The following is a 26,212-nucleotide window of genomic DNA, read 5'->3' on the forward strand; positions in this document are numbered from 1 at the left end:
CTGCACACCTGTGGTGATGCACCTTAGGATGTCTGTCATATGGTCCTAGCAGTACAAGTTTCCTCTTTCATATGAAGCTTGAAGGTAAGGACTGTATTTTTGTTGTTTTGCTCACTTATGTCAGCACAATGTCACATTGGACTTAACAGCCAACAAATGACTATTAAAGATTAAATAAAATAAGTGGACCATAACTGAACCCATAGTATGATTTTTTTTTTTTCCAAGTGAGAGGTGAGCAGGCTTCTAGAGTACTTTAAAAGCAGAAAAAGAAATGGCCAAGTTTATGGGTACAGGAAAGTATGAGATGATAGCTTCCACCATTATTTTCCATATCACATAAACTAAAAAGGTATACAAACTCCCCATGACTTAATTGTAAGCACCTGTAACAAATCACGTTTCGTTTAAAAGAAATTATAAATTCTAATTCATATGAGGGAGTGATGAAGTGACTTACCATGATAGAGGCTTTAACTATGGGAAAGGAGCAACCAGTCGAATATCTACTAGATGGACTGTATAATAGCTCAGTGACCGTACAAAGCAAGAGGCACCTATTTGGGAGACTTTTCACTAGCTTTTCAATGAAGCACAAACTTTTCCCCTCTTAACCATCTACTCTCACTAGTTAAAAGAAAACAATCCCCAAGAAAATTTGTTAAACTTCAAAAGCTAAAGCTGGTATGTTTAGGCTTGGCTTTAGTAGTTATGAAGTTACAGTAGCAGAGGTGTTTATCTTGTACACCTTCCTAAGTTTGTTTTCACAGCTTATGTTTTTATAAATATCCTTGGAGTAGGCTCCTTTTTCTCCCCCTCAAAATCAGATTTTCTAGAATGGGCTTTAAAAAACCTGTTCACTAAGCTGAGGGAAAACAGCTTTCTTATGCCTAGAAATGCTTATTACTACATGTTTTGTTGGACTTTATTATCTAGAGAGATAATAAAATTATTTTTAATACTGTTTATGAGAATGGAAGATTTTAAGTTGGATGCAAGAAGATAATACAGTTGAAAATGTATTTTATTTTCAGATTGAAAATATCAGAAGGAAGCATAACTATCTGCCTTTCATTATGGAATTGTTAAAGACCTTAGCAGAACACCAGCAGTTAATTCCACTTGTAGAAAAGGTAAGTATTCATTGGTGACTACTGAGACTCAGATTAGATTCTCCCCTAGTATATTGCTTTAGGCATAAATGGAGATAAAGTTTCTTGAAGCTTATGTAGTTTTATTCTTTTCCTAGTGTTTTGCATTTGTAGTTTTATTCTTTTAAGTAGGGCCTTTTACATTCTAAGAGAAGTAGCATAGGCTGATGCTTTAAAGCAAAGTATTGCCCCACTACTTTAGCATTCCATAATTCTTAGTGTCTAGAACTCAGGTTGTTTTGCATTAAAAACACTATTCCTTTCTTTGAACAAAAATTTTTTTCAGTGTTAATAACTGAAGTAATAGATTTTTTTCCTTGGCTAATTTTCTAAAATTTTACATTGATATCATAGAGTTTAGAACTAGAAGGGACATTGATGGGGGATAAAAGAATAGTTTGGGTAGCAAATAGGTTTTCTTATTCCTAATCTAGAAATCTTCCCACTGAGGGATAACTAACATAAATAAATGGAAAATTCTGATTTCTAGGATTTAATTTTTCACTGTTAGGCACTTATAAAATATTTATGTAGTAAGTGAATTACAGTTAAATTGTTTGTAAGTTTCTCTTGTAAACCAGCATTTCTGAAAATGACCATCTCTGGATGCTCTTTAAATTACGTGTTACCTGGCCCCTCCCCAGATATTCTCATGTAGGGGAAGGAATCTTTAATAAGTTCCCCAAGTGATTCTAATGCAACTGATCTGTGTACCACATTTTGAGAAACACTTTGAGAAGACACTACTAGGCAAATAAAAATTTGGACCATTAATTTAAAGACAAGAATACATGGTAGGTATATTTTTCTTATTGATTTTAAAGTATACAAAGCAAAGATACATTTTGTCCCAGATATTTCATATTATAAATTTAAAATAATACTGAGTTTTGAATTCATAATATATTTGTGTTTACCTTATTACCTGAAACATAACAACCCACTTTTTAGCATTAAACACAAACTTAATGTAGATTGGTAACTTTTCTGTTTTCCACATAGGTTTTTCTGCTCATGCTCCCCAGGGTATTCTAAAATGAGAAACTGATCTTCAGTCTTTATTAACAGCGAGTCCTAAGAATTGACTGTTAACAGGTTATCTAGATATAGTATTCTTTGAAACACCATGAGCTATTTCTATTCTTAAAATACTAAATAGAGCTAGATGTGGTGGTGCATACCTGTAATCCTAGTACTTGGAGGTGGAGGCAAGTAGATTCACAGTTCAGTCTTCCTGACAAAATTTCTTATCGGGACCTATGGACAAATGATCATTTTATGTAATGCAAATTTTTCTTTATAGTTTCTATTCAAATATAGTGTTTCTATATAGATTAGGATATTTTTTGTGTGATATTTTAAAAAAAATTAATGACTGTTCCCCAGATGATGATGATGATTTTTAATTTTTTGAGAGCTTAGAGAACATCTTTGCATTAGAACCATAGTTACGTAGTTCACATTGTTTTGGACACAAGGTGGCAGTATGTGAACATGTAATATTAGTGTAACGCCAGTTCTGCTCGTCTTTTTGTTTGTGAAATTTTTAAGGAAGGAAGTTATCATACTGTCTAGTTTATTTCTCGGGAATACTTTGCAAGCAATGTGTATATTTATTCTTTCTGTATGAACAGTGCTAACTTCTAGGTTTTGAGGGTATTCAACTTTAACATTTGGTTGAAATGTTTTAAATTGTTCATCTCATTTGTCTAGCTGCAATTATATTCTAGACGTTTTGTTATGATACATAAGTTTTCTCAACAAGCTGTGGCATGGTTTGGGAAAGAGTGAAACAGTTACACTGTGCTGAGCAGTGAAGCCATGCTAAAAGTTCTGGACAAACAGCAGCTACTAAATAATTTTCTTAGAGCAAATGTATTTTTGATATCCTTTTTTGGAAAAAAAAAAACCCAAAACAAGTTTTAATACCACATTGAAACTCTCTGCTAATAAATGTGCATGTTAAAAACAAAGTAAATTACCTGAGAAAAAGGTAAAATAGATTAAGATCAGGTTTTAAAATTATATACAATAAAAAGCTACCATGGTATTTGTTAATCATAAAGAAAAATTATGTATAGAATCTAGAACTGGATTCAAATTTGGAATGTATGGAATTTAGTTTGTGGGTTTCCTACCTCTTCCCCCTCCCCCAGGGAAAAACAGCTATTAAGAGTGTGGAGATGGGTAGGAGGGACAAGACAAAAAGATGTGTCACTTTAGTGGTGATATGTGCAAAGACTATTTAAAGTTGGATTTTGGCTGAGACAGTTATCTATAGCCTATGGTGAAAGTAGTTGACAAAAGTCTTTTTGTTTTATTGAATAATAAGCAAAATAGAAGACTTTGATTTTCCTTTGGTCCTATGACTATAATGACATATACTAAGATTTCATAGTTTTGTTATGAGAGTTCCATTCATTGCATATAAATTGCTCAGGAGGTAATCTAAAAATAGTTGTAAAACTTATTGTACCATATAATAAATCTGTTCCCTGAAATATATTCTATTTGTGAGTCTTATATACTTACAATATTGTAAAAATTTTTATATATATATGCACGTATGCACACATATATGAATACGTAATTCTAAATCATCTATTCCAACTTTTTAAAAACTATTTCAACTTTTTAAACATCTAATACCTATTATGTAAAATCATGAATATAGCTGCTAGAAGGATCCAAATGATTTCACAGTATTGAATTTTGACTCAATTGCTAATAAGTAGCTAACCTTTAAAACTTTTTTTTCTGTCTCTTAAATAAAAAAATAGAACAGTGATCACAAAATTTGTTAATTTTAGTAAACTATATTCAGAGACCAATAGCAAAATAGTGAAAACTATTTTCCTCATTATGCCTAAAATTCAATTGTATAGGAATCTTTGCTGGGGGTGGTGGTACATGTCTGTAATCTTAGCGCTTATGAAGCCTAGGCAGGAAGATTGTGAGCCATAGAACCGCCTTGGGCCAGGAAATTGTGTCTCAAACATGAATAACCAAATGAAAAAAGAAATGAAATTCTGTGTAGCGTTGGGTATACATATTAAATTCAAAATTATATCTGCTGATTAAAAATGTTCTTATAGGCAGCTAATGTTGCTATTTTGTGCCATAGTTAGGCTTTAGATAATGCCTGTATTTTACGCATACATTTTTTAAAAATAATAATTTGCTCTTGATTTTCTGTGATTTTTCTTTTTCTTGTTCATTTTTCCCAAATCTGAGTGCTTTCCACAGGTTAGCAAAGCACTCACACCACTGAGCTGCATCCAGCTATTTTTATCCATTCTATCATGCTGAGCTTGAATTAGCCATTCTGCCTCTCAAGTAGGTGAGGTTATAGGCCTGTGCCACCATATCCATTAAGTCTGATGCATAGCTCTCAATTTTATCACACTGCTGCAAAATGGTTACCTAATACATCATAAAAGGTTGTAATTGTTCTAATTATACTATTTTTAATTGTTTAATACAGAATTCTAGATTATTGCTTCCTTTTCAAAGACCAGCAGCATTGGTGTCACCTAAGATTTGTTTTATTACCGAATCATCATGCTACATTTAAATAAGGACCCTAGTTGACATATATATTGAAAAGCACTGCTGGAGAACAAGTGTCTTTGACATCTGCTGAAAACTTCACTATGGTCAATTTTGATGTTTTTGAACTTTGGGTTCTTTACTAAAGAACAAATAGAACCATTGTGTTTAAGCTGTGTAATTATGAGGTCAAATGACATGTTGAAAAACATTTACATTGAATAAACTTACTGATACTTATTCTTTTAGTGATATTTTATTAATCTCACCAAAACTGTTAAATTCATTTATTCCAATATAATCAAAGTGTAAAGAATTTTTTAGACTTACTTTGAATAAGAAATGGACAAATATTATACTTTTGGAATTTGTATGGTAAGAGTTTGGCTTTATAGAATGAATATATTTTATTATTATAACTAGTACATTTCATTTTCTGTAAATCAAAAATGGTTATCTCTACCCAGAGAAGGATTCAACAAAAGTTGTTGCAAGTCTCAAGTATAAACTGCCATGCTGTCAGTATCTCAGAGCACACTCAGTGTTTGTTTCCTTGTTTGTTTATTCATTAATACCTTTCCCTTCTATGTTGCCAGGCTGGCCTCTTATATCACCATCCCCAGTAACTAGGACTACAGTCCTCCCACACAGCTCTGGTACTCTGAACTGTACACAGACCTTATGCCTCGTGAATATTATTGGATGCATTTTATTTTAGTATGATCTAAAACAATCTTTGAGGAGTTTGTAATATGCTATCTTTAATTTTTAGGCAAAAGAAAAACAGAATGCAAAGAAAGCTCAGGAAACTAAGTGAAGAGGATATTTGGACCTGTGTACACTGTGCTGCACTTATTTTCATGGAAACCATTAAATATAAGGAACTTTGAACAACATCCTAATTGACTCAGTGCACGTTTGGCATAGTACCAGTCTGTCTTGTCCTTTATGCATGGATTTTAAAAACTCTTTCCCTACCTGCATCATGTGCATGTAGTGCATATTAAATAAAAGTGGGATAAAAAGTGCTGGCCAAATTCCATCATTTAATTTTGGATCTGAGAGTTCTTGGTACTCTGGAAATGCAACTATAGTAATGAACCTGGAAATATACAAATAAGCTTTGTCTATAGTTGTTCTGATTAATGTTTTTTAGTATTCAATTTATAAATGTCAGATCTTACTTAAACTGGGCCATCAGTTTCTAATTGTTAATGGCAAAAAAAAGTCTTTGATATGTGTTTTGCAGATCTTAAAACTGAATTTTATCTCATATCAATTTGATTTTTAAGGCCAGTCATTTGGAAAGAATACAATAACAATTTTTAATGATTTACAATGCTATCTGTAAAGAAGACAATAAATATCCCAATTTTATTTTCTTCAATTGTTTGAGGTTATTTGTTTATATATTATAGGATTATTCTGGGAAGGTCTGAATATTTTTACTTCAAAAAGCTGGAAGTTAGAATACATTGTAAATCTTAGAGTTTAGAGTTACTCTCAGTTCTGTGCATTCATTGAAAATTAAGGGTTTGACAGTTTAAGTTATCTGATTCTTTTAAAGGATAGTAGTGGTAATAGAGGATTCTACTATGCACATTTGAATGTATGTATAATGTGCCCACTTTGGATCTTTTTCTTTCACAAGTTGTTTCTTTCTTTCTTTATTTTTTCTTTTTCTTTCCACATTAAGCTTGAAAGGAACATTTCTAAAACTTACTATCAAGAAACTATCCAAGTACATTTTAAAAATAGATACATGGCTTTTTATTTTTATATAAAATGATGTAATTTATTTTATTAGGTAAGTTGTATACCATTTTCTCACTTCAACTTTCATTCAGAATTACTTATTTAAGTTAGTATACAAAGTGTTAGTTTAAATTTTGCTATTTTCATACATAATTTGTTTTTGCCCCTTCTCCTTTTTGCTCATCCATGTATTTGACCCCCAACTTCCTTAAAAATCAGTTCTGTCTTGTGGTCTTCCTTCTAATCTCATGATCTATTCCTTTTTTTTTTTTTTTTCTTTCTACTCTTATTTTTAAAGACTAAGATCCAATAAGAGAGAAAACGTGTATCATGTGTCTTCTGAGTTATCCCACTTAATATTTTCTAGGTCCATCTATTTTTCTGCAGAGTCTATTCTCTTCTTCTTCTTCTTCTTCTTCTTCTTCTCCTTCTCCCTCTTCTTCTCCTTCTCCCTCTCCTTCTCCTTCTTCTTTTTTCTTCTTTCTTCTTTCTTCTTCTTGGGGTTTTCAAGACAGGGTTCTCTAGGTCGCCCACCTAGCGCTGTCCGTGAACTCGCTTTGTAGACCAGGCTGGCTTCAAATTCAGAGATTCTCCTACTTCTGCCTACAGAGGCTGGGATTACTGGTCAGTGCCACTGCACCAGGCTCAGTATCACACTTTAATTATCCATCCACCTGTTGATGCTCACTGACACTGATTCCATCTCCTTGCTATTATGGATAGAGCAGCAATAAACACAACTATGCCAGAATCTGGGACATAGAGTCCTTTGAATAGATGCACAGGAGTGATAGAGCTGAACCACAGGTAGTTCTATTTCTATTTTTATTATTTTTTTGAAGATTTTAAAATTTTATTTTATTAATTTATTCAGATTACATCTAAATTGTTATCCCCTTTTATCTTCCCGTTCCTCCCTCCCTCCCTTCGTCTTTCACCCTTTTTCCCTTCCCTAGGTCTGTGACAGAAGGGGACCTTTTTCCCCACCATAAGGTCACAGCCTATCAAGTCTCTTCCTGGTAGCCTGCTTATCCCTTATCTGAGTGCCAGCAGGCCTCCCCACCAAGGGGAAGTGGTCAAATATCGGCAACAGAGTTCATGTCAGAGCCAGTCCCTGCTCTCCTGCAACTGTGGAGAATGTCCTGGCTATTGGCTAGTTCTGAATATGGGTTCAATGTTTACTGCATATGTTGTTCTTGGTTGGTGCAGTAGGTTGAGCAGACCGCCCTGGGTTCAGATCCACCCATCATGTTTTTCTTGTGGGTTTCTAGGACTCTCTGGATCCTTCTATTTCCCTATTCTCTCATATTTCCCTCTATTATTTTATTTTTATTTTTGAGACAGGGTTTTTCTGTGTAGCCTTGGCTGTCCTGGAGCTTGCCTGCCTCTGCCTCCTAAGTGCTGGGATTAAAGTATACACCACCACTCCCTGGCTTAGTAGTGCTACCTTTGTTTTGTTTTGAGAAGCCCCCACACTGTTTTCCATAGTGGCTTTACTTGTTTATACTCCCAGTAGCAATAATCCACATTCAGATAGTGTCACCCATGTCCTTAGTTTGTTGTCCTTTGTTTTCTTGATAACATTGTCTTTGGGGTGAGATGTAATTTCAAAGTAGTTTTTATTTGCATTTCCCTGATGGCTAAGGATGTTGAGTACTTTTTAAAATGTCTATTGGTCATTTTCATTTCTTTAAAAACACTGGAGCCATGCGTGGTGGTGCAAGCCTTTAATCTCAGCACTCAGGGAGGCCAAGGTAGGCAGATCACTGCGAGTTCCAGGCCAGCCTGGTCTACAAAGGGGCTGAGTCTAGGGGCTGGAGAGATGGCTCAGGGGTTAAGAGCACTGTCTGCTCCTCCAAAGGCCCTGAGTTCAATTCCCAGCAACCACATAGTGGCTCACAACCATCTATAATAAAATCTGGTGCCCTCTTCTGGCCTGCAAGTGTACATTCAGGCAAAACATTGCATACATAATAAATAAATCTTCAAAGTGAGTCTAGGCCAGTCAAAGCTACACAGAGAAACCCTGTTTTGAAAAACCAACAAAACAAAAGAACCACTGTTTGGGTCATTGTCCCATTTATAAATTAGAGAGTTATTTGGAAGCCTCTGATAGTGATGTTGTTAGATGATTCAGAACTAACAGCAAATTTTAGAGCAAAATTGAAAAAAATATTTTCCAACAATTTCAGACAATGTAGTTTTTCAGGGTTCTTTTGTTTTTGTGTGCGAAGTAGACTTTGCTCTAGATGGAGTATTAATTATGGAGTTTTTTTCAAGCTGTGGTATAATTATGTAAATAGTTTCTTGAGGGTTGTCTTAGACTCATGTTGGTCTAACTCATTTGAGCTTAATTTTTAAAAATATTTTTATTCCTTGAAAAATTTCCACATGTATACAATGTTTTTTTAAAACATTTATTCACACTAATTAATTCCCTCCTAACTTGTTCTTTTTTCTTTCCTCCCTTCCTCTTTTTCGTCTCTTTATTCCTTCTCCCTCCCTCCCTTCCTCCCTCCTTCCCTTCCCCCTCCTCCCTCCCTTCCTCCCTCCCTCCCTCCTCCCCTCCCTCCTTCCCTCTCTGTCGGTTTTAAAGTAACCCCTAAAGGGTTGAGGCCATCTACTAGGTCAAGTGAACACACCAGTGTCACACCCCTGTAGAACATTGACTTCTCCCAGAAACCACAGACTGCCAATAGTCCTCAGCTAGGGGTGGGGCCTCCTGTGCCCCTCCCCATTCATGATGGAATGTTGACTGGCTTGATCTTACCAGGTAACCACAGGTGTTCTGTACAGAAGTACACTGTTACACAGCAGTCTTGTTTGACTTCCGGCTTTTACAGTGTTTTGTACCATAGCCCTTTGTGTTCTCTGAGCACTGGTGGAGGAGGTATAATGTAAATCCCATTTATGGCTAGCACTGAACTTTGTTTCCGTACTTTCATTGAGGCTTAAGTTTTATAAAGGTATACAAGGTTTACTATAGGAAGTAGCCACTAGTCAAATAGGTGATTAGAATGCAAGAAAGAACCTAAAGTAGGTTAATACTATCTGATTCCGTGATTTTTGACAAACATGGCAAAGCAATCAAGGAAGGACTTTTCAGTAGATGTGCAGAATAGCTGAATTTTCATATGAAAAAAATGAGCTGTGACCTCAATACATCTCCCAGAAATGAAATTGAGCTTAGTCATAGATGTACATGTAATAGTTTAAATGGGTTTTGTTTTGAAGAATCACACATGAATATTTTTTATGACTTAGGGATAGCCACAGGTTTCTCTTAACTCATGGAGCAATAACCATAAAAGACCCAACCAAAATTAGAGTATACTAAAAGTAAAATTATGTCATTAAGGGATGTAATTAAGAGGAACTAGTATCAAGAGACTTTTCAAATGTAGTTTTATAAAACTAATAGGCATATAATATTGATTTAATTCTACTAAAAGGTGGTGAGAATAGTAACAGTTTATGAAAAGAGTATCTGTCTCAAAATTGTGAAGGTGGTGCACTTCATGGCTATTTCTGCTTGTGAATAAAGAAGTCCTTGTTTGGTCCTGTCTGCTGTTGGTTTGAAACTAAGTAATGGAGCTCATGGACAGAGCAAATGTGGAGCTGAACAAGAACCCAGAGGTAGACACATGTTACTAAGAGGACACGGTGTTGGAAGGAGTCTTTTAAAGGCATGCAGTGAATTTTGCCTTCTCTAAAATCCTATTAACTTCTGGGTAAAGAAAGGCACTTGCGTTCTGTTTTACTCTAGTCATTTGTAAGGGATGTGCTTCTGCTCTTGTCAACACAGAAACTTTCCAACAGCTGCGGCCCTGCCTTGCCTCACCTCATGTTTAGTTCCTAAGATAGCTGCCCTTTGTCTAGCAGAGAGCAGCAGTGTGTCTGTGCCACTGGAGTAGATGGATGTTGGTTTCTAGGGTTATGAGGAACACTGCTTTTCTTTGAGGGGTGCAATACAAAATGAGTTATGGTGTTGCATTCAGCACCTTTAGTTTGTCTTAAGTGTAACATTCCAAAATACGTTTAGATTTTTTTTTTTTTTCTTTTCAGGGATTTTGTTCCTTTGTTTGAAATGGTGAGGAGGGGGATAAAAGTTTTGTTCTTAAAAAAGAAATATTAGAGAAAACAGCTAAGCAAAACTAAAATTTATTATATAAAGTTTACCAACAGAGATAACCACAGGCATTTGTGTTTGCTTTTGTTTTGTTTTTGGATGCAGGGTTTCTCTGTAATAGCCTTGCCTGTCCTTGATTCACTTTATAGACTATGCTGGCCTCAAACTCACAGAGATCCATGTGCCCCTGCCTCCCGAGTGATGGGATTAAAGCTGTGCACCACCACTGCCCAGCTACCACAAGAATGTTTAGTGTAAATATTCATGTTTAGTACACTCACTGAACTGTTTTATAGAATTATTTGATACATATTACTTTTAAAGTTAATAATATCCAATTTCTCATTTTTATATCTTTAATAACTTGTAGGACTCAAGCTATACTGGGCATTAGAGGGGAAGGAAGAATAATATTGAGAGTTTTGAAGCTACCATCCTTTTCTTGTAAAGCTATTAGGTTTGGAGGAGTGGGCTCAAGTATAAGTCTCCAGAATTGACTCTCAGCAAAGCGTAGTAGCCACACAGGGATATTTTCCTTCAACAACAATGAGAGTATCTACCATTGGAGTTCATGAAGCCAGGATATGCTGTTGCTGTATTCTAGGAACAGAGACAAGGAATTACTAATATACAACTGAGATGTCAAAACAAAAAGGAACCTCTCTATGTAAACACACCACCTGAAAATAGCAGAGTAACAGGACACACATTCTGTTTTACTTTTGCCTTGTAAGTCTTGCATGAATTTTCCTCCAAGGGCTTTTGGGAAATTTCTTTTTAGCTTTACTATCAGGAACAATGACTAGAGAAAATGGTGGAAGGGATGCTGAGTGCAAGTTCACTCAGTTTTGTGATATTAGCCTGTTCTACCTCAAGATAATTCTTTTTTCCCCCCCTTGAGACAGGGTTTTTCTGTGTAGCCTTACACTCTGTAGACCAGGCTGGCCAAGAAGTCACAGAGATCTGCCTGTCTCTGCCTCCCAGGTGCTGGGATTAAAGGCACGCCACCACCTCCTGGCGATCAAGATAACGCTTTTAAAAATAATTGCCTAATGTTTAGAGAAATAAAATAACAAAGAAAACAATCTGATTACATTGTCCACAGATGATAATCCCTGCTAGTGTGTTAAAATATGACATACCAAACAGTATACATTTAAATGTGTTTTCTTTTTATGAAATTGGTACAATTAGGTATTTATTGCATACTTTATTATTATTTTTTTTTAAAGACAGGGTTTCTCTGTTTAGCCTTGGCTGTCCTGGACTCACTTTGTAGACCAGGTTGGCCTCAAACTCGGAGATCCACATGCCTCTGCCTCCTGAGTGCTGGGATTAAAGGCATGCGCCACCACGCCCAGTTTATTGCATGCTTTTTTTTTTTTTTCATAAGCTTCATGTCAGGAAATATCCTTGCATTACCATGTTTTACTAAGGACTTATTATTATACTGTATAGGTGTACTCAAATGCAACCAAGCCCCATAACATAAAGCATAGAAATAAAATAGGCAAACTCGATAATTTTTAAGGGTATTTTAAAAAGTATTGTGAATTCCTAAGTCTGCCAAACATACATACTTCTTAATTTGTTCTTTTCCTCAGTACATGTTTAATGAACCTAAATCCCTTTACTGACAAAGCCAACAAATAACAGCTTCTAGCAGACTTAGTACTTTTGCTTTTTTTTTCCTTGATTATATTCTCAACAACTTTACTCAGCCTGTTTTTTACATTATCTTTATATTTTATATCTTTATAAATATCAGGATAGAGTGGTAAACAAGATAAAAATCCTTGTTATTGTGTTAAGATAGATAATAATAACTGAGATGGCACACGTGTTTCAAATAATTGAAAGAAGTCTATTTAAAGAAAAAAATGCAGTGCAGAAGAACACTGAGCTGAAGCTTTTATGTAGACATCCTTGAAGAATATGTATGTGGAGACACAAATGAAGAGAATTCTTTTGATTAATACTTTTATTTTATTACACATGTATAAAACAAACCACATACAGCAGGGAGAACCATGTGACAATCAAGAGAATAATGAGTTCTATACATGTAACATTCAGAATGAATTGGTCAGAGAATTTCTTCTCTTGGTGGAAATAGGTTGCATGTAGACAGAGCCATTTTATTAGAATTCAGATTACTAGTACACAATAATGTTTGATAGTTAAAAGGCACATAAAGGTTGATCTGGGGTGTCAGTATCAAAGTCAGTTAAATAAACCAGGCATGATGACACATGTCTGTAATCCCAGCATTCAGAGAGGCAGAGGCAGGTGGATTGCTGTAGACTAACGTGGTCTACAAAGTCAGTCCAGGAGAGCCAAGGCTACACAAGGAAACCTTGTCTTGGAAAAACAAAAACAAAAACAAAAAAAAATCAGAAAAGCATTAACAGTGGACTCTTCAGCCAGTGTGCCTTTTATAATGTATACTATAGGGTATACTATAGTTCTCAGGCAGCCCCTCCCATTTGTGAGATAGTCCTGTGGGTCCCAGGATGACCTTGAAATGACTTTGTAGCCAACGCTATCTTTGAACTCTTGATCTTACTGATTCTACCTCCCAAGTCTGGACCACCACGCCTGCCTCTGGCCCTTTGTTGTAACAATGATGTTAAAGTAGTGGGGGACATATAAGTAGTAGAGGAAAGTCTGATGCATGTGTGGTTTTAAAAATAATTTGAAGAATTGGGATGTAATATGAATACATTATAAAAAATAATTTGAACTCCCTCATTATTAGAGGCAAAAATGTAGCACTGCAAGAATGAAGTTATTAGAAAAAAAAAAAACTGACAGAATTACTTGAGAATAGAGAGAAAAACTTAAAAAGTCTGTACAGCAGCATATGCCATATAACCCTCAGAGCCAGAGCCATAGCATTGTGCCACATACAATAACATGAAAAATACTGATGTGAAATACAGAGAGCTCACCTCACATAAAAGGGAGAAGGAACCTGGAAAAATGGCAAGGATGCATGCAAACAATTTGCAGGGCAATTCAAATGGTTGTTAACACACATGGTAAATCCTACTAGCTATAGAGAAAACAGAAACGTTTAAAGGAATGTATTCCTACTTTCTCCTGCTTTCCCTCTCTCCCCACTTTCTTTTTCTCTCCCTCCTTCCCTTTCTTTTTCCTGTTTTCCTCTTATGACACTTGTGTATACCTCCTGCACATTCTCCAATCACCATTCAGATTAGAACGTTTTTTTGCTCTGTACCCCAAGCAGGTTCTATGTGAAGACTGCATTAGAAACAAAATGGTATATGGTGTAAGTACTCATATAAGAACTCTCTAGGTTTGTTCAGTGCTTTCCAGGGGGCATTGATAGCCTTGACAGAGTTACTAAGTAATGCGGAGTGTAAGTGGTAACCATGTGCACTCTGGGCTCCAGTGGCTCCCTGAAGGCTGGTAATTATGATAATGATTAGAAGTTAATAAGCTGTCCAGGATGGGCTTCCTAGGTAGTGTTGCCCTAATGAGGTTACCAGGGACTGAGATCTGACCTTTCAGGTTTTGATTTGAAAATGCTAAGGACTTTGGATAGTTAATCAAACTCAATTAAATTTCAAGACACTAATGCATATCTGAAAATATAATTTATTAGTTTATTTTTACAATGGTAACTGCCAGCAAATCCAAACATCCTCTCCCTGGGAGATAGGTAAATTTACCAAAGAAACCAGATTAAGAGAGGAAGGGGGGATGAGTATAGACTGGCACAAAAGAAATTATTTGTCTCATACAGACTCTGCCTGTGATAGCCCATTCCGTGCTTTGTCATACTGGACACTAACCAACCCCCCACTGCCCTGCTACACATCCCTTTGTTCAATGTGTTACTGCGTCCTTCACATACACATCCTAGAAGCAGGTGACAGTTTTTAAACTTCCATAATTGCTACTTTCATGACTGGCATTTTCCTGCTTTTCTTATGTTAACAGATTTCTCAAATGATGCAATTTAAATTAATACATATTTAAAAACTACTTTAATACGGTATTTTGGGTCATCAGGAGAGGCTTCTTAAGCTAATTAAAAAAAAAAACAACAACTATCTCTAGATCAGAATACTAGTTACTGTAACCAGTGCAGCTTCTATGTGTGTTAGCCTTTCTAGTCTAATGTTACCGGTATATCTTTACTGTTCTATATGCTTTTACAAGTTTGTAAAACACCAAAGGGATATCATCATATAAAGAAACCTTTTACAGGGGGTAGTCAGGATTTCTGAAGCCTGATGTCTCTTCCAAGTAAGAGCCAATTGATACTAGATAGCTAAAGGGGTACTGGAAAAGGAACACTAGTAAGGCCTAATACAGAATGAAAAGATGGTATTGATTGCTTAATCAATAGAGTATTGTTCGATACACTGGCAAGTTTAGGGGACACTACCTTATCTACTGTCTTTTCCTGGATTGCTGCTGTCACCTCAAAGCAACAGTGTCTCCATACCAGAATTGTCCTGATGTAGCTGTCTTGTATTGTTTGGCCTGATTTAGGTCTAATGAGGAGCAAGGCCATACTTTAGCCAACTGTACCTACCCTTGGGCCTGGCTTTCTGGTTTTGACATGGTCCAAGCCAGTAACACAGGTCCCCTCTTCTCAACAGCCATACCTGGATGCTAAATTAACCTGGGAGTGGGTGAACAATCTCCACCCAGTGTACTGTTTTTGCAGGGGAGATATGTATACAACATACTCTTGAGGGAATAATTACCCACCACTAAGATAAGTGAAAAGTTTATTTTCGTGAACTGTTGCTCAGATTTGAATGCCTTCTAAAAGCTCACTAGCATACTTTTTAACTTTGTCAGTTCTTTCCATGGGAGCTCTGGCTCAACATGAATCTTGCTATGTTTGTCTTCAAATTACCTAGGCAGACTCCTTTGTTTGCTTTGCCCTTTACCCAGTCCCTCTTATTTGCTGTACCAACTCAGCTTACATGCTAGACTAAGTCATTTCAATTGGCCAGAGCCTCTTCTACCTTATAAAGATCAACAAAAATGCACATTAGTCCTGAGGTTCCTGGTGAATCAATCTTCTGACTAATGCTCCTAATGAACACAGTCCTGTCCAGCATGGTGAAATGGGTATGAAATACCACCTCTTTCATGCCCAATTTCCACAGTATAATTCCTGTCCTTTCTCTGTTGTCTTTCATTCCCTAAGACTTAAAGGAATCTCTGGTAGTCATAACCAACAATTCTTAATGGCTCAAGTGAGCCATTCCATTAGAGACTGATTTCCTTCATGTTGCTTCAGATCTCGCAGTTTTCGTCTCAAAAAGATGATTAGTTTACATCACAGCTTTTCTCTGCTTCTTTGGCACACAGACTGAACCCATCAGCCCCATGCCCCACAGTCTCACAACTCAGGCTGTGAAGAGCTCTTTGATCCTTTGTTTAAAATGTTTCCCAATATTAGTAGTTGAAATACTGAGCATTCCCTGATTATCCATTTCTAGTACTTGGCCGTTGTTAAACTCTCCATCTGTATGCTGAATTAGTGATTTTCACTTCTCTGTATTAAAGATCAAGCCTTTTAAGGCTTTATTCTTTTCCTCTTTGCTCTTTGATTCTTTCCATGGGTTCCAAGTCTTGGGATCCCATAAGGCATCTTTAGTTTAGATATAACTTGGTTGGCCTTTTGTTGAAATTTCCGCCAAATGTAAGAAACAGGAATCCAATACCTTCATATCACCTTCCCCCTTTTCCACTTTTTCTGCAAAATCAGAGGCTAATGTAGAGGACACCATCTGCAGGACTCGTTCCTGTTATAATTCTTACATGGGCAAAGAGCTTACCTTCAGTTGTATGTCTTTTAGTTCATAGCAAAGATCATGCAACAACCACCACAGCTTTCTTACAATCATGTCACATGCATGATACTTTTAGGGTTGCAGTGCATTCTCTAGAAGGAGGAGTCCCTGTACTCAGGAAGCAGATCCAAGTCACCAACAAGGAATCCCATCCCATATTGTGATGAGGAAGATGCTCATCTTGGCATTTCCCCAGGGTCACTCCATTCTGAGATGCCTCTGACTCAGTTACATGCCTTATTACCCATTACAAGGAGCATACAACTGTCAGTAAGGCAAAGAAACAGCATCCCATCCCATAGATGGAAAGGTAGTTCATAGCTATCAATATTTCAACCTCAGCAGGATAAGTGGCAGGTGCACTTGATATCACCCATTACAGGGACTGTACTGGTGCCTAACTTGGGGCAGGCTCCCACAGCCCTGAGACTAAGAGTCTCATGCTCTTCCAAATGAGCTAGTTGAGTTAATGGTGCTCAACGTTGGAAGGATAACCCAACATGATTGGAGAAGAAAGCCCACCAACATTGAAGATAGCAAAGGACATCTGACAGAAACTTCACATAGGAGACATCAGACAGAAAGCTGCAGAGGAGAAATTCGCCTGGGATTGTTTCCAGAGGAAGCCTCAGTTCTTCCATTTTGGCTGGACACCAAGAGACTCAGGAGACTTCAGAGCACAGGAGATTCAAGCCCTGATCAAGGGACAACACAGGAGTCTCTGAGACAGCAAATCATCATTAAGTCACAGTAAGGCACCCCAAAAGACAAGATTAATTATACAGATAAACTTTTCCTACCTTAAAAGACGGCAATCTCCATTTTAGATCCCTTGAGACTAAAGTTAGGAATTGAGTGGATAGAAACGTTACTTGAAAAAGCCATTACAGTATTTATTACAATTGTGACCATTGGAGTAAACCCCTCTCTACTTTCAATTGTAATGTTTATAATTTCCTCAAAATAGGTTAAAAAAAATAGCTATACAACAAGAAACATTAGCTACGATAATACAAAGGCTTGAGAGACAAAAGACAGAGGAATTAAGAGAACAGGAAATGTTTAATTGTGAACCTCTGATACCTAATAAAATTGAGGATTGAGATAGACATCCCATTGATAATGGATTAGGAACTGAGGGGATAGAGATGTTACTTGAAAAAGCCATCACAGTACTGGTACCCAACATGGGGCAGGACCCCATGACCCTGAGATTAAGAGTCCCACCCTCTGCCTTTTCAACCTTCCCCACCCAAAGAAAACAAACAAAAAAACCCTCATAAACATCTTGCCATAGAAGCTGCTGTATGTCACTGTGTGTTGCACAGTATACCCTTTTGCTCAAACAATTTTACTTGCATATGTTCATGTCAATGAGTCATTGATTTGGTCCAAGGCCCCTGGCTCCTGCTACACTATCAATACTAGATCCTCACTGGGACTTCTCTTAGATACCCTGTTACTGCTCTGTGTCGTGGAGATCCTGCAGCTTTGGATCTTCAGGACGAGCCCCTTCACTAGCTCCAGCAGTTCACAGATGGTGTAGATGCTGGCGTGGGCCAACTCAAAGCCCTGGACCTGGGGCTGGTTGGTAGTTGAGCTCTCTGCAGTCCACGCCACCAGGACCAGCTCTACTGTGCTGCCCAGGTGAGGTGCAGACTGTTCTCCCATGTGCTGCAGACAGCAAGGAGTGGGGTAAGCTTTCCAGCTCTCATGCTGTAGGGGCTCTCACACTGCACAGGCAAGGGGCAGGGCCACCTCTCCCATGCTCATGCCCTAGGAGGTGGTTTACCCACAACATGCCAATAGGGCCAGTTCTATTGGCAGCTGGAAGATGGGGGAGGGAACTGTCTCCATTGTTAGAGCCAGTTGGGGCCAGGGCCAGCTCTGCACAACTCTTGGACATCAACATCGCCCCAGGTGGCTGCATAGACCAGGGACATCTGCTTGGCTTTGGTGGTAACATGGGCCTTGGATATGGATACAGACCACTACAGCTGTATGGCAATGGACCCAGACATAGCCCTAAGCATCAGGAGAAGCTGGGACACCACCATGGCCTTGGTGACATGGCAGGGTACTCACATCAAGTTGTTCCTCACCACCCTCATGCCTCCAATTCTGCCTCTTTATAGTTCTCTCTCCATAGTGCACAAACCTTCCGGATTCTATTTCCCTCCCATCTCTCTACCACATACTTGCTTATAGTAGTGACACCAGCATGGTGGTGTGCCTCTTGGTGTCTTCTGCCTGCTCATGCCACATGACGACAGATGAATTGTTTTCTTTTTTTGAGATAGGGTCTTGCTCTTTGTAGCTCATACAGGCCTAGGGCTCACTATGTAGCTCATTTTGAACTCCCAGTAATCTTCCTGCATCAGACTCTCAGTTGCTGGGCTTACAGTCATGAGTCATCATGCCAGGCTTTTACACATAACCTTAACAGCTTCCTTCAAAATGTTATTAAAAAAGGAAATCAGATCTTTTCTGGATATGTATTTAAATAAATGTAAACAATTATGAGGCCTATTGTTAGCATTAACATCAGCTCTTTGAATTAGTATTTTAATATCAATAGATGTTAGAATAAAAGATAAATGTCACAAGACCATCATTTTTACACTAGAAAAGAGATGAGGGTATGTGGAACAACTTCTATGTCGCGACCCTTCCGACCAGCGGAAAATAAGGACGCGACCCGAACGTTCTTCTCCAGGCAGTTTATTCAGGAACCTTTTCAGCAAGCTTCTTCTTTTCCTCCCTCCTTTTCCTTTCTCCCTTTCCTTCCTCCCCCCAGCACCCCAGCGTCCCTTTATATCCTCTGCCTCACCCAATCAGCAGCCCTTACGTTGGTAGCTCCAATTGGTTCCCGACAAGGCGGGATGCATACGTCAGAGCAAAGCACAGCCCACAACCCAAATAAGGACTTGTTTACCAGGAGCAGAATTGCTCAAGTCATTTTGCCTGGCCGGTTGCCAAGTGCCATCTTAGCGAGGGCGATAGCTTCAGCTTCCCACACTTCTAGTCATTAATTTATTTCATTCCAGAGGTCTTATTTTCTACTCTGAGTGAAGATGGTGTTTTCTAAACTGCTTCTGGAGACAGCATGTGAAACCTATAGAGTTGTAATATGCAGTAGTGTGTAACTTCTCCAGAGAGAGAGCGTCAGGATAAGTAGCTTCCCCATGCATTTGACAGACCCGGACTAGCTTAGCCTCACAAGCACAAATTTGTATCTGTAGTTTGATCAAATCAATTCCACTCAAAGCACCATTTATCACTATATTTTGTGGCCACACTGTAAACATTACTACCAAGTTTTTTTATTCCTCTTTTGAGTAGATGTTAACTGCTTATCTGATAATGCAGGGGAGAAAAGTGACAGGGACAGTTCCTGTGTTTCAATTTGGACTCAAGCTAGACAGTTAGTAAAATTGTGTCTTTGAAGTTTTATTAAAATTCGAGGCTAATGATAAGCTTCTCATCAACTTGAAAATTAAAGACATAAGATGGCCTTGAAAGGTACGTTGAAAATCCAGCATATAAAGACAGAACATAACCATAGAAAGTACTGTAGAGAATCATGTGGCTCCCAGGCAGCTTGGACAGGACTAGAGCACTTCTGTATGTGTTAACAGAGTGAGGCTGATGGTGGCATATTGAAAACAGTGAATTTTCTTCAGGAAGTCTATGTATTCCCCCTAAACCCTCCCACCCCCATCTATAAGGGACATTTGTGTAGACTGACATTGATGTGGCACCCATTTAAGGAGGTCAGTCATTCTTGGGTATATCTAGTGGCTGCCAGAGGCCAAAACCCAAGCTCTATTCAAGTTTTCCAGTTTGGAAATGTAGGCTTAGTTCAAACAAACAAATAAACAAACAAAAAATGCTGGAGTCCAAACTAAACCGTGTATACAATGAATTTGATCCACAGTTTCCACTGAGTAACCCTGGCTTACCTTAATCAAATATTTTCACACCTCGGGGCATATTTTTACGCATCTAGAAATTATTCTGTGAGATTTATGATGAAACCCTGATCGACCTCAAACTTGTGACCTTTGTGACTCAGCCTTACAAATGCTGGGAGTCCAGGCTGGTGGACCCACACCTGGCCTCTTCTGCCTTTAAAGGGCATTTGTGTTCATCGATGAATTACATATCATGTACTGATCCTTTTTTTCCCGTATTACTGCGTTTACCACTCTTTTGTAATAGCTCTTTCAATTTTAAGAAGTGCTGTGTTCTAAAGAAAGCTAAAAATCTTGTTTCTGATACGTGCCTCTATACTCTCTGTCCATCAGAAGAATGGTGATCAACCAGCAGCTTGATCATCAGAAGAATGAACTCTTCTATGGTCAGTATCAGCCTAATGGTAGAGATCTGGTTGTAGCTCTGGGCTAGTTTCCCTAGGCCAGTTCACATTTAATACATCGTAATTACCAGGGACTTAGTTTCTGACTGTGCAATGGTGCAAACAACAGATAAAATCTTTATGCTCATGCTGTTTGCTGTCTAATAAACTAGATGAACTTGGGAGACATGCAGTAGTCACAAATACATAATTAACAAACCGGCCCTGGGGAGATGGCTTAGTGAGTTAAATGCTTGCTGTATACAGTATACGCTTTAGGACCTCAGTTTGTATTTCCAGCACACACATAAAATGCTAGATATGTGGATCCCCAGAGTTCACTGCGCAGCCAGTTTAACCAGTCGATGGGCTTCAAGTTTAATGAAAATCCCTGTCCCAAAGACTGAAGTAGAGTGTGATAGAGGAAGAAGCCTGATGTTTGATACCACACACACGTGCTCATGTATACAAAAAGTTTAAATTAAGAAGTCAGGGTTGACATCGCATACAATCCTGTTTATAAACAAGGATGCTCTAAAATCACATGTGCTTGAATTGAATGAACAAGGATTTTTCTGTGTAAATGCTGGATTTGTGTGTGCATGAGCAGAAGCTTTAACCATACACAAGTGTAGGATATTTGCTCATTCTTCCTGGCTTGGCTGACTGTGAGGGCTCCTACATTTGTTTTCTTTGCTGGGAGACTGCTTGCCAGAGCCTACAGAGGACAGCACCACTGCAAAAACAAGAATTTGCATAAGAAAAGCAAAGCTTGAAGCCAGCCATCTACTCCTCAAATGTAATCTCTAACTTAAAAGCAAAAGAGTGTGTAGTCTTTGTCTAGACATGGTTCCATAGGAGTGCTGTTGGCTCTGTGCAGAGAAGTGGGCAGATAAACAACACTGTAAGGAAAGGCCTGGTGCCTCATGTCTCCTCACATCGATCCTGGGAGAATGAATTGTTTTTGCTAAGACATAAGAAAGATAATTTGAAAAGTTGGGGGAAGCTACCAGCATGTTGTTTTTTAGTTTAATTTTTGTTTTGTTTTGCTTTTTTGTTTGTTTAAAGTATCACCTGAAACAACTTTCTATTATTCAAACTGTTTGGAAGGTCTTACTGTAGTCTGAGGCACCTTATGTCTTCCTTAGTGATATCATTGAGAATATCAGAAAGTGTGTAATCCTCTTCAACAACCTGAAACAAAGATTCAGTGTATGGAAAAGCAGCTTTTCAACAATATCATAGAAATGCTTTGATTTAGAAATTTACCTTTTCTATTATATTTATATCTACTCCTTATAGTTGCAACCAGACTATAAGCTCTCTGTCAGTTCCTAGTCTGTCACGGGGTGCTGGATTCTCTGTACCACCTATAATGATTCCATTTTGTTTTACTGTACAGTAATGTATAACCATAAAAATGCTTCAAAAGTAACCAAGTGGATATAATGACATGTACAAACAGTATAAATGTGATGTGAAAAGGAAATGAAGTAAACTTGTTCGATTCAGAGAAAAAAAAAGTCATTAAGTCTACTAAAGGGAAAAGTTCAATGAAACCATAGAAAAGGGACATGATCTACCTAAGGAATAATCTGAGCTGAGATTTGAAAGATGGGTAGGTATTAAGTAGGCAAAATCACAGGTTTATGGGAAGAGAAGTATTCTAGACAAAGCTATGAGTGAACAAATATTTTAAAAACACTAAGTAGGCCAATCTGATAGGTGTGCAAAACAAATTCATGGGTTTAGGTGAGATGTAACTGTCCAGGTTATGCAGGTTTGTGTGTGTGTGTGTGTGTGTGTGTGTGTGTGTGTGTGTGTGTGTGTGTACACTCATGCACACACATGTGAGTATGAGTATATATGTGTATGAAAGAGTTACACCAAGAATTTTTAAAAAAATTATTTATGTGTGTATGCATCTGAATATATGCCAAACATATGCAGTCCCTATTGGAGACCAGAAGAGGGTACTAGATGCCCTGGAGTTGAAATTATAGGTGGTTGGGCTTTACCTGACATGGGTGCTGGAATCTAATTCCAGTCCTCTGGAAGAGTAGTAAGTACTCCTAACCAGTGAACCACCTACCTCTCAGAATTTTGTTTTTGTATTAAGATCCAAAGAAGTTTAAAAAGGTTAAGACTTTTTGATTTGTTTTGAATAAGATCATGTTCAGTATAATAGAGAAATGACAGAGAAGAATCTGTTTATAGTCAGAAAATGATTGCTGGTTTTCCATTTTCGGAAAAGGAGTTAATTTTCTACTTATACAAAAAGATCTCTGTATAGGGAAGCCAGTCTCAGAAATGATCCTTTTTCTGTAATATTACTTGAAGAAGTTATGCTTTATGAATTAAAACAGTTTAAATAGAATAATACCTAGTTTGTGTCAGTTTGCTTTGATCTAACAATGACACAATAAGGTTTGTATATAAGAATATAATACTCTTTTTAAAAATTATTTTTTGACAATTTTTTTTACATATAAATATGTTTAATTTTCTATTTTAGGTTATATTTGATAAAACATATAGACAAATATTGCTACAATTATTTTTTTTTCTTTATAATACTTTATTCACTGTCATGGACATGAGGACAAAACAAAGAGGATTTTCTTGACAAAGTTACAAAAGATCTCAGACTGATCACCACTGCCCTTAAATATTATGTATGGCTCAGGTATAATTTTACCTAAACATTACTTTTAAATCTGCCTTTTCTCCTAAAACAGTCTTTCCTTTCTACTTTTCACTTTGACTATGAGCTCTAATGATTATCACAGTGGAAAACTTTTCCCCACAGAGAATGTTGAAAGAAGGTGTCTAGCCAAAGCCTTGAGACAATGAGAGAGTCTTGGCTCTGACTATTGTGAACAGCCAAGCAGAAACTGCTTAAAAGGAGAGTTAGGATGTTGACATAACAGTATCTGGTTAGATATTGTTAGCTGTAGAAAAGTAAGACTTGTTCCTCTAGAATCTGCTTTGAAAGTAATAGAAAGTGGGCTTAGAATGTCATCTTTAACAGATATTTTACAATAGAGGACCCCTTAGCAGTTAGCCTAGGCTTGAATACACACCTGTTGGCTTGGAACTGGAAATAAGTCAAGTTTTTTCTGTGTTAAGGACATTTAGTTTCAAGCTATATTGCTATGACAATCAAGTAAACAACATGGCTAATTAAACTTTCTAGAGTATTGTTTAAGAAGTAATAATCAGGTCATGCTGACCATTGCTTGGAAATTGATTGATTTTTGCTGTATGCTTTATTATAGGTTAATACAGAACTGTTAGTATTTCTTTGTTGGATTGTTTTCTTGCTCTGTTGATTTTTAAAGGCTCTATTGATTATAAAAGATGAGAAACTCATGATGTAATCTGTAATTAAAAAAACAAATTTCATTTTAAATAAAGTACTGGGGTTGGCCCAAGGAGATAGGAAAAAGAAGAAGAAAAATAAAATTCTCCTGGGCTGGAAGACTTTTCAGTTTGTACCATATTTATGTTGGGGCTAATATTTTTTTTTTGTCCTCCATTCCTCGTCCTCTCCTCAACAACTAATTCTTCTGATTAGTTGTTCAACCAATAGTTGGTTTTTCTCAACCAGATGTTCACTGCCTGTTCAATTCTCTCTACCTCAGAACCACCAAGACTTTCTTTTCTTCTCTCTTCCTGAAGCTGGTCTGTGGGAACTCATCTTTTAGTAATTTAACTATTTAGTTATTCTCCCTTAATAATATAATTTTGATCAGTTTTATTTTTATATTTTCTAATTTGTTGATCTTGTAATTTGAAACCTTAAATATTTGAAATTTATTAGATTTAGTATGTATTAGTAATATAATTACTATATATATTAAATTTTGTAATTATATTTATGTACTGAAAACTTAGCAGTGAACATTTAACCCAGTTTAGTGGCAATTTCTTTAGCCTTTGCCTTTTCCAGCTTGGCATTGGGAGCCATAGATTTAGGACCCAGGACGTTGCCTCTCCAGTGGTGACAGATCTCATCATATCTGTCATTGTAATTGGTCCTAATAGCTTCCACCAGCTTAGCCAGAGCACCCTTGTCTTCTGAGTTAACCTGTGTGAAGGCAACAGAGGTGCGAGTTCTCCAGTGGACCAGCCACCCCAGCCTGGCCTTTCCCTTGATGATGTAGTAGGGGACCCCCATCTTTCGACACAGGGCAGGTAGGAAGACCACCAGCTCTTTGGGGTCTACATCATGGGCAATCACCACCAGTTGAGCCTTCTTGTTCTCCACCAAGGTGGTAACTGTATTGACTCCTGCTCAAAGGACAAGTGGTCTCTTAGTTGGGGCGTCCCCTTTCCCAGCAGCTTTCTTCTCAGCACGTGGCAGTAGCCTTACCTTCTTCTGCGTTTTCTCTGGTCTGTACTTGTGGGCAAGCTTAAGCAACTGCGTAGCTGTTTGCCATTCTAGGGCCTGAGTGATCTGGTTAATGACAGGGGGTACTTTGAGCCGCTTATAGAGGATGGCCCTTTGCCGCTGCAGCCTGATCTAGTGGGGCCATTTAACGAAGCGAATGAGATCTCTTTGGGGTTAGATATCCTGCCCGATGCCAAAGTTCTTGAGCCTCTTCTCAAACAAAGGATTGACCACCTTTTTGGCCTCCTGTTTCTTTACCACGGCAGGGCCAGGGCCACCTTCCTCCCTTTGGCCTTCTTTCCCTTGGACATCTTGCTGGGTTGGAGGAGAAAGAACTACAATGTATGTATTTAAAATTTAGTATTTCGTATTAAGGAGGGCTGTGGCCCCATTTTATACATTTATGTAGTGTGTCCATTGTTTTTAACTTTAAAATTTTTTGTTTTTTTGACCAAATGTTATTTAATATTTGCCATTCAATTTTGATTGTCTTGTCATTGGGCATCGATATTTTATATGCATTTATTTTACTAAGTCATTATAAGAAAAAAAACTTTGAACTTGACCCTTATCCTGTTTGAGTCTTGGGTTTGTTTAGAATTTCTTTGTTATGTACCTGGAATGTTGTGGGTTGATTGTTGATCTGAATGCTAAGAATGCAGGACAGAAAGTTAGAAGAAACTGGTTGCTATGTCAACCCTGGGATGGTCTACCTCTGAAAGTCTTATTACATGAAAAAATGGACCCCTAATCTGTTTTTGCTGTTGTCATTAGTGACAGCTGTGTGTATTCTGTAATGGTGTATGCCATAACCGATTCCAACATGCTGCCAATTAATAAGCCTTATGACAGTCTAAGGTCTATCATTGTAATTTTTTTTTTTTTTTTTGAGACAAGGCCTCATTATGAAGCCCGTCTGTCCTGGAACTCACTCTGTAAACCAGGGTGGCCTTGAACTCACTGAGATCTGCCTTCCTCTATCTCCGAAGTGCTGTCATCAGAGGTGGACACTACCATGCCCAGCTATATCAAATT

At 37.6% G+C, this 26,212-nt stretch overlaps 1 protein-coding gene and 1 pseudogene across 6 annotated transcripts in view; one reads left to right on the forward strand and one right to left on the reverse strand.

The window, feature by feature from the left end:
• The window catches only part of Uchl5 (ubiquitin C-terminal hydrolase L5), a 35,866-nt gene extending 30,017 nt beyond the window's left edge, over window positions 1-5,849 (forward strand). For 3 of the 6 annotated variants that reach the window (XM_051147526.1, XM_051147527.1, XM_051147529.1), the window contains exons 10-11: window positions 1,035-1,133; window positions 5,473-5,849. In XM_051147526.1, the coding sequence (XP_051003483.1) occupies window positions 1,035-1,133; window positions 5,473-5,517 (144 nt within the window). In that variant the 3' untranslated portion in view covers window positions 5,518-5,849. Of the gene's footprint in view, window positions 1-1,034; window positions 1,134-1,795; window positions 1,947-5,472 lie in introns of those variants that run through there. The other 3 variants (XR_007830778.1, XR_007830779.1, XM_051147528.1) reach the window with 2 other exon arrangements.
• Window positions 5,850-24,691: 18,842 nt separating this feature from the next.
• Window positions 24,692-25,494, reverse strand: LOC127190992 (60S ribosomal protein L7a-like; annotated as a pseudogene).
• Between the last annotated feature and the right edge of the window lie 718 nt (window positions 25,495-26,212).

The sequence above is a fragment of the Acomys russatus genome, chromosome 6, assembly GCF_903995435.1.
Source record: "Acomys russatus chromosome 6, mAcoRus1.1, whole genome shotgun sequence".
Lineage (NCBI taxonomy): Eukaryota > Metazoa > Chordata > Mammalia > Rodentia > Muridae > Acomys > Acomys russatus.